General features: G+C 39.8%; 1 protein-coding gene across 2 annotated transcripts in view; it reads left to right on the top strand.

Moving 5' to 3' along the window:
• Nucleotides 1-8,952, top strand: part of Bptf (bromodomain PHD finger transcription factor) — a 128,540-nt gene that overhangs the window by 58,699 nt on the left and 60,889 nt on the right. Inside the window, exons 6-8 of one of the 2 annotated variants that reach the window (XM_008841614.3) lie at nucleotides 1,034-1,219; nucleotides 5,996-6,183; nucleotides 8,014-8,369. In XM_008841614.3, coding sequence (XP_008839836.1) covers nucleotides 1,034-1,219; nucleotides 5,996-6,183; nucleotides 8,014-8,369 — 730 coding nt within the window. The remainder of the gene's footprint in view (nucleotides 1-1,033; nucleotides 1,220-5,995; nucleotides 6,184-8,013; nucleotides 8,370-8,952) is intronic. The other variant, XM_008841615.3, reaches the window with a different exon arrangement.

Raw genomic sequence — 8,952 nt, 5'->3', positions numbered from 1 at the left:
CTTTTTGAGACAGGGTCTCCCTGTAGCCCCAGCTGGCCTGGAACTCACTATGTAGACCAGGCTGGCCTTGAACTCACAGACATCTACCTGCCTCTGCCTCCCGAGTGCTGGGACTAAAGGTGTGTGCCACCATGCCCAGCTGGCAGTCCTTTTAAGTCCTGTGACTACAGCCTCTTAATCCTGTGACTACAGGTGTGAGCCCCCACCACACCTGGTTCTCCATATAGTGTTAGTTTGCGTTTCTCTTGGCTTGAATTAAGTGATCAATCATATTTCCTTATGTTTAAAGGCAACTTTTACTTCTTTTGTGATTATTCCTGTTTTCCTATATTTTGTTAGGTTTGGGGGCTATTTTCCTCAAACAGTTTTATGACCTCATCATACATTCCGTGGTGTCAGTGTGACATATTATCAGTTGCTTTTTAGTGAAGTGATAGAGTGTGCCTTTTCAGGGAGAAATTGGGGTGCAGAAGGAGGCTGTTGATTTCTGAATGCCCATGGAAAGTATTCGGGTTTCCCCGTTTAACCTTGTAGTAATTTTTATTAAGGAACTAAACTGTTAGTGATATCAAATTATCCAGAAAAGTGATTGCATTTAGACAGAAAAACTCAGAGATAAATAGTCCTCTTTAATTCTGTTTCTAATGCCCTTTGAAACTTGTGAATGAATATAAGCTTCAAATGTTGACTGTTATCCCAGCAAAAGCACCTCTTCAGTATGTGATGTATCCTAAGTTTTGTGAAATAATTCTATCAGTTGCTTTTTCTTGTGCTGTGGACTGTTAGGAGGCTGTCTGCCATGTACTTAGATGATGATAGTCTGTGAGTGTGTGGACTGACAAGTTTAACGATAACTTGTAGGGCAGCACCTACCAATTTCTTTTCACACATATTTAATTTTCCATCCATGATCAGCTTTGCTTTTGAAAGTTCAGCACTGTGGTGAAGTCCTAAAACCATTAAATGTCCTTCTGACAGTCAGCTATCTTTGGTATGATTTTCAATTTAAAAATCAGATATTCTATTTTTCTAGAAGATTCTAACAAGACATGTGACAGCAGTAACACTAGTGCTACCACTGCCTCCATCCAGCCTAATCTGGAAAACAGTAACAGCAGCAGTGAACTCAGCTCTGTCCAGAGTGAGTCTAAGGCAGCGGATGATCCTGAAATCGGAGAAAGAGACTCCCACACACCTGTCTCTGTTCAGGAAGAGATAGGTAAGGACACATGTTCCATTCCAGGGAGATTTTAAAACACTTTTTATTCTTTAAACATTTTCAGTTTTTTAATAAAATTTTAGTGGGGTGGGAAGATATAGTCTTGTTATTGTGTGGTTTTTTTGTTTTGTTTTGTTTTAACACAGTAGCACTTAAGCTCACTGTTTTTGCTTTCAAAAAAGCATGAAGTACACAGACGGGAAAAAGAAACCTTTTTGCGGCCCCCCCAAGCATAACCATCATCCATACATAGTTTGGTGTGTAACATTCTAGATCTTTCTCCCTACAGTTACATTCATATATGTATGTTTACATCTTTTTGTTTTGTTCTTGGGGTCTTTTTTTTTTATTTTTTTAGTATATTTATAAATGGGATCATTCTGCATCTTGGTTGGTTTTTGTTTTTTTGTTTTTTTAAGGTTTTCTTTTTTCTTCCCCCCACTCAGTAATACATGTAGGGGCTCTTGATGTTATGAATTAAATTCATTGTTTTTAACTGCTGCATGATATTTCACTATCACCATGGTGGTGCTTTTTAACATCCTCAGCATGTGTCTTTATGCAGTTATTTCTGACAGTGTAAGAAACAGCAAATGAAATTATTGTTCAACTGGTAGGTACATTTTAAAAATAATGGTTGTAACTGGGCATGGTGGTGCATGCCTTTAATCCCAGCACACGGGAGGCAAAGGTGAGAGGAACTTTGTGAGTTCAAGGCCAGCCTGGTTTACAAAGCGAGTTCCAGGCTTCTACAAAGCTGGGACTATAGACTCTGTCTCAAAGACCAAAAAAAAGAAAAAATAATGGTGGCTACTGCTTAATTGCACACAAAAGGGACTAATACTGATAATTTACGTACATATATTTCTCATACCTAAATTCACCATTTTTGCCAGTTGCAAAAACGGTATTTCATGGGAAAATTTGTGTATCTCTGCATACAAATATGGTTTTCTTTTCATGTGTTTAACTTTCTGTGAATTGATGATTCATGTTTTTCCTGTTGAGTTTTGATATTTTTCCTTAAGTTTTAGGAATGCTTTATGTATTGTGGCTATTATATGTTTTAAATATGTGCTTATGTATTAGTTACTTTTAATGCTGTTGTCTGGTTATACAGAGGTTTTTAAATTTTTATGTGGCTAGATTTATTAATCTTTTCAGTAGAGTTTTTTTGCACGTTGTCTCATTAAGGAAGACTATCTCAAGAATATAAATGTGTTTTACAGAAATTTCTCATGGCACTTCTATTACATTGTTTTTAATTTATCTTGAATATAATTTTATATATGGTATAAGGTTGGAGATGTGTTTTAATCAGGATTTTTCTCAATTGTCTGTCACCAAACCATGATAAAATAGTTTAAACAAAAGGGAAATTTAATTAGCTTATGTAATTGGAAAGTCCACACTATCATGAGACATAACTGGACCCCTGTGTATAACAACTGCTTCTGTCTTCCTCCCTTTCTCTTTCACCTTTTAAATCTACATATATTTGTGTGTTAATTTCATTTTCTCCTAATATAGACAGACTTTCTCCAAGTTACAGGTAAGATGGCACCAGCAATTGTTTTCATGTCTTTCTAAGGTCTGTGGCCCAAAGGCAAAGCCCCTACTCCTGCTCCAAATCAAAAGTCTTTGAGGAAGGAATTTGAGTGGCCTCTCTTGGATCATATTGTTCCACACCTGTGGCCAGGGCAGGCAAGGTATTATTGCTGACTACAGAAAAGTGTGTGGTTGAAATGGGGTAGGAATGATTTTCCAGAGAACAAGGAATGATGCTTCAAAGGTAGAACACAGCAAACATCTGCAGTTCCGCCCTTTGGTAACTCAGCACAGTGTATTAATTAGTTCCCATGTATTCAATTAAAAAATGCCTCTGTCTAACATAGTGCAGAGTTCTCAACCGCGGCTGAAAACTTCCCAAACCCTTTGGCCCACAATGGGTATCTTGGCCGAAATCTAAGATTTCTGTGTGTTATGCATTAATTTTGATAGGTTTGGTTATGGTTTATCTTACCCTTATAACCCATGTGTCAAATTCTGTATTTAGCTGCCCTTAACACCCACTGCCCTGATAGTGGAAGGTGCACTTTGATGTCTCTGAGGGATTTTCCCTCTGATGGCCATTCTGCTTTTGCAGCCTGGTTCCCACTAGCTGTTACGCAGTCTAGGCAGTTGAGGATTGCTCTTGGGTTGAACAGTCATGGATACATACCACTTTGGCAGGTTTGGAGGGGTTTGTTTTGTTGTTGTTGTTGTTTCTGGCAATAACATTCCCTTACAGATTTATAGGAATTCCCACTACTACCTAATGCTTACTTAGTACCTTGTCTCAGAATCCCTGGAAGCAAGCCCCTCTGTTTTCTTACTTTGTCTGTTTGGTGGCCAATAGCCTGATCAGTAGAGTCTGTGTAGGTTTGCCAAAGGAGCTGGGATGGAGCAGGTGTCTATTCTGCCACCAGGCATCTGCAGAGATTCACCCCTTTTTGATACCAGCAGTATGGTCTTTGGGTAGAGGCTCCAGGAGGACCTCTGCTCTTAGCCTTGTTCCCTTATTGTCTCATTCACCCTGACTTCTGGGGATAAAGTTGTTTTCCCATTGTTTATTTGTATTAAATTTAGCAAATGGCAAAGGGTTAGTTCTGAGCAATATTAGATTGTGGCTGTACTCTGAAGGGCTTCTATTAAAAAGCTCTTGCCATTTCTTTCAGGAAATCCAACCTAGACAAAGCAACTTCCATAACAACTTTATTCCAGAATGTTAGAGATGGTCCCTAGAAAGAGGTAGTTAGCAGTTTGGCATTAAAGCTCCAGCACACATAGTGTCACAATCTGAGGCCTATGAGAAGGTAGCGGTAGCCTGGGTTACCAGCTTTCAGCCTGGTATGGCAAGACACTCAGCCCCCTACTCTATTCTGTGGCATATTTTGGAGAAAAAAAAATCTTAAAATACTGTGCTGGGTTATTATATGCTCTTGACAGAAATTCAGTTTGCTTAAAATGGATACATTAGTAGAGTTGCCAGGAAAGTCCAGGGCTGGTGACAGCCTCGGGTGCATTGTTAGGTCCAAGAAGCTGAGGATAGCTCTGTCTCCTGTTTTCTCTTATATTTTTCCTTCCCCCATGGGTGATTATTGTTCCCCACAAGTGACAGTCTTCTGCTGTAGAGGTAGACATTACCAGCCTCTAATGTACATTTTCCCTGATCACTAATAGAACAGTTAGAGCCATGATGGTGCACCACCATAGTGCTCACCTAGAATCCTAGCACTCAAGAGGCAGAGGCAAGTAGATCTCTGTGAGCTAGTTTGTTTGTTCTGCTTAAGTGTCAGACCAGCCAGAGCTTCATAGTGAGATCCTGTCTCAAGGAAGGAAAGAAAGGAGAAGAGAAGAAAAAGTAGAATTTTAGGCTGGGAATGCAACTCAGTGGTAGAACACTTGCCTAACCTGTGCAAGGCCCTGGATTCAGTCCCATAAAAGAAAAAGAGAAGGAAACAAAATCAGCTCCCTTAACCTCTAGATTTTTTTTCCCCTTTTAAAATGGAAGACGGGCTGGAGAGATGACTTGGTTAAGAGCACTGGCTGCTCTTGCAGAGGACCTGGGTTCAGTTCCCACCACCCACAAAAATGAAGTAGGATGCTGATTGGAATCTAGTCAGTTCCTGGAACAGTCATCAAGTGGGATAGTGTTCTGATCAAATTGGCTACTCTTGCTTCCAGAGGGCAAAATACTTGATCTGTAACTTTGCCCAAATTATATAATAAAAGTGGAGAGAGAAACATTCCGCTCCAGAGGCATAAAGGGGAGGGAACAGATTAAGCCAACTAGTGTTAAACTCCCTCCCACCCCAAAATACACAGCCAGTTCCTCAGTCCTGTCAGCTTGCCACCATATATATGAAATTCTCTGGCCTTGCATTTACCAGTGCAACACTGTTGTAGTTTCTTTTAAAGCTTCAAAAAGACCTTGTTCTGACCAGTGGAAATTGTACAGTGAAGTGGTGACCTGGGTATGTATTTTCTTTTTTAACCAAAGTGAGATTTGTATATACAGAAAGCAGAAATTGCTTTTGGGCGGGTCCACTTGTGACCTTCAAAAATTAAGTTTCAAGGCAAGTGTTAAGAGGTCTTTATTAAAAAATTTTTTAGTTGATTCTTCATATTAGTGAACTTACACAAATAATTTATCTAGGTTCTCTAGAGAAAAATTCATTCGGCACTTATGTGTATAAATTAAAACCTTGTTGAATGTTAGTGGAAATCTTTCTACAATTAGCACTATCCTTTTAATATCAAAATTGATAATAGAATATACAAAGCAACATTTTTTGTGTGCATTTTGAGTTGTTAGATTTGTTACTTTATTTGAGACAGGGTCTCCCTGTAGCCCCTGGCTGGCCTGGATCTCATAAAGATCCCCCTGCCTCTCTGCCTCCCACATGCTAGGACTCATGGAGTGGGCACTACACCCACACCCACTGTGTTGTTACGTTTGCATTTCTAGAGGTCCCTCCTTTCTAGTGGATGAGTTTCCAAGTAGATAATCTACATTTGTATTTCCCACAAAATAATAAATGACTCACAGTAATGTTTTGATGTTTACTAATGAGTAAAATTCTTGAGAAGTCATAACATTTGCTTTGCCAATTCAAGGACTTTATCTGCTTTATTTTCTTGGACCTTAAATGTATAAGGCATGTGAATATTGGATAGACAAGGCATTCTTACAGTTCTTACAGCAGTCACTGTGACTTTTTCATTTGATAATAGGTGATTTCAGATCAGAGAAATCTAATGGAGAAATCAGTGAGTGTTCTGGAGCAGGAAGAGGAGGATCAGGCTCCACACGCATCATCACCAGGCTGCGGAATCCTGATAGCAAACTCAGTCAGCTGAAGAGTCAGCAGGTGGCAGCTGCAGCCCATGAAGCAAATAAATTATTTAAGGAGGGCAAAGAGGTATGTTTTGTTTTAAACAAAAATCTGTACATTGAAGAACTGGAATTTTATTGTACCTTAAAATCTTTAAAATAGGGTTAGAAAATTTATAGACCTAGTTTTGAAATATAGTTTCTCCATTTCTAAGAGTTTAGTGGATAACAAGAGCAAAAGTGGTAGACTTGTATCATGATTAAGTGTTGTTGCAGATGCTATTACATGATTGGATATTTGTGTACAATTTTAAAGAGAGAAATCCTGTTTTATTTATGCATGTGGGTTTATTATTGTTGCTGCTTGTAGACAGGGTCTGCTGTGTTGCCCAAGCTTGCTTCAAATTAAAAATCCTCCCGCCTCAACCTTCTCAGTCCTGGGATTACTGGTGTGCACCATCCCATTAAAGAGGGTAGGGCTTTTCCTCCTGGGCTTTACCAAAGAGCTCTAGGTGAGCACTTCAGGAGAACCCTGGAGTGCCTGGCTCTGCCTGAACAGTGAGAGCAAAACTGACCCTGGTCTCTCTACCCCTGCCTACTGTGGGGACAGAATGGTGACAACCGTTTTGGAGTTGAAGCATCATGGCAGTAGCTTTCATACAGCTTCTCCACTCTGATACTCAGTTAAATACACGTGTTGTCTTAGAAACTCAGTACACACATTCAAAACTATCCTGAAATAGTTCTGTCTTGCTATGACAAAAAGACTCTAACATTTTTCTCTTGTAGTCTAGTTATTATTTTTTTGGGGGGGTGGAGGGAGTTGAAGGAAAGTTGGGTGTGGGGTGGATGACTGAAATCTACCACTTAGGAGGCTGAAGCAGAAGAGTTGCTGCCATTTTGGGGCAAGCTTGGACTACATAGTGAGTACCAGGCCAGAAGATTGCCAAAAGATTGACTTTTGGAAAAAGCTATTGGAAAACACTGTATTAAAGACCTCTGGTCTATCAAATTTGGAATTTTAACAGGAGCAGTAGAAGAGGTATTTTTAGCCATATATTTTTTAGGAGTTATGCATAATACCCTACTGTTTCACTAAACGATATGTTATAAAGGTGATATGATGCTAGGGGAATGTATCCCTATCACATCCCCATAGAGTTTCATGTGTATATCTAAAATTCGTGGAAGTTCTCATTAGGTCTAATGTAATAATTAGGAGCACTTTTCTTTTCGCAGCATATCTTCTTTTATTTGTAAATTGTTAGCTTTCGCTTTAATTGTGTTTAAATTTTATTATTGTGTGTGTGGTGTGTGTGTAGATCAGGAGAAAACTTTGTAGAATCTATGCTGTCTTTCCATTTAAATGTGGGTATAATTCCCACATCATGATTGAACTTCGGTCACCAGGCTTGTGTGGCAAGCAGCTCTGCCCACTAAGACATCTTCAGGCCCCGTTTTTTTCTGAGACAGAGTCTTAAGTCTTGAGACAGACCTCAGGCTGGGCTTGAATTCATGATCCTTGAACCCCAGCCTCCTAAATGTTGGGATTTTTAGGAATGTGACCACCCCCCTGCCCATTTAAGGATTTCTTCTTCTACCCTAAATAATTTTTTTTGGTCTTTTTGAGACAGGGTTTCCCTGTAGCCCCAGCTGTCCTGGAACTTACTATGTAGGCCAGGCTGGCCTTCAACTCACAAAGATCTGCCTGCCTCTGCCTCCCGAGCGATGGCATTAACAGTGTCCTACCACGCCCAGCCTTCAAACTTCACTTTTAATGTAGGTTTTAAACTTCAACATCTCAGTCATAAGATGTATCTTATTTGGAGTGATTGATTACAGGTACTGTAACACAGTTGGGCAGACAAAATTTGCATTTTTGACATGTATAATGAAATATTTTTATTTTTCTGGTCAGGTACTGGTAGTTAGCTCTCAAGGAGAAGTTTCACGGTTGAGTACCAAAAAGGAAGTGGTCATGAAAGGAAATGTCAACAATTACTTTAAATTGGGACAAGAAGGAAAGTATCGTGTCTACCACAATCAGTACTCTACCAATTCATTTGCTCTGAATAAGCACCAGCACAGGGAAGATCATGATAAGAGGAGGCACCTGGCACATAAGTTCTGTCTGACTCCAGCCGGGGAGTTCAAATGGAATGGTTCTGTCCATGGCTCCAAAGTTCTTACCATATCTACGCTGAGGCTGACCATCACACAGCTAGAAAGCAATATCCCTTCATCCTTTCTTCATCCCAATTGGGCTTCACACAGGTAAAGGACACTAAAGTTAATTTATTGTCATAAATATGCTGAATACTTACAAAGATGGTCCTTGTAGATGCACACCTTAAAATATTGTTACCAGTGAGTTCAGTGAGGTCAGTTTGGTCAGCAAGCAGGAAACTGGCCGTATGTCTGTGCTTCGGAGTTGCTGAAGCAACACTAGCAGTTAGGTAACTTTAGACATCAGAATTTTATCCCTAGAGTCAAGTGAAATGCAAAGTTCTAGAATTATTGTAGACGGTCAAAGAGTTGGGAGAACTAAATCTATGACTGTCCCAGCTAGGCATTTCAGTAGTGGAATATATTTGCTCCCGCCCCCAAAATCCTTCTCATTTGTGCTACAAGATCGAATCATAGTTGGGGGCTGGAGAGTTAATTCAGCAGTTAAGAGCACTGGCTGTTCTTGCAGAGGACCTGGGTTCAGTTCTCAGCATGGCGACTAATAACCATCCATAACTCCAGTTCCAAGGAATCTGAGGCCCTCTTCTGATCTCCATAGCCAATGCATGGCATGGGTGCACTTACACACATGCAGGCAATACACTCATATACATAAAATAATAAATAAAAT

This window comes from Nannospalax galili, unplaced genomic scaffold (assembly GCF_000622305.1).
Source record: "Nannospalax galili isolate Female #2095 unplaced genomic scaffold, S.galili_v1.0 scaffold661, whole genome shotgun sequence".
NCBI classification, from domain to species: domain Eukaryota; kingdom Metazoa; phylum Chordata; class Mammalia; order Rodentia; family Spalacidae; genus Nannospalax; species Nannospalax galili.
The sequence above is the reverse complement of the archived record's forward strand: the minus strand, read 5'-3'. Positions and strand labels throughout refer to the sequence as shown.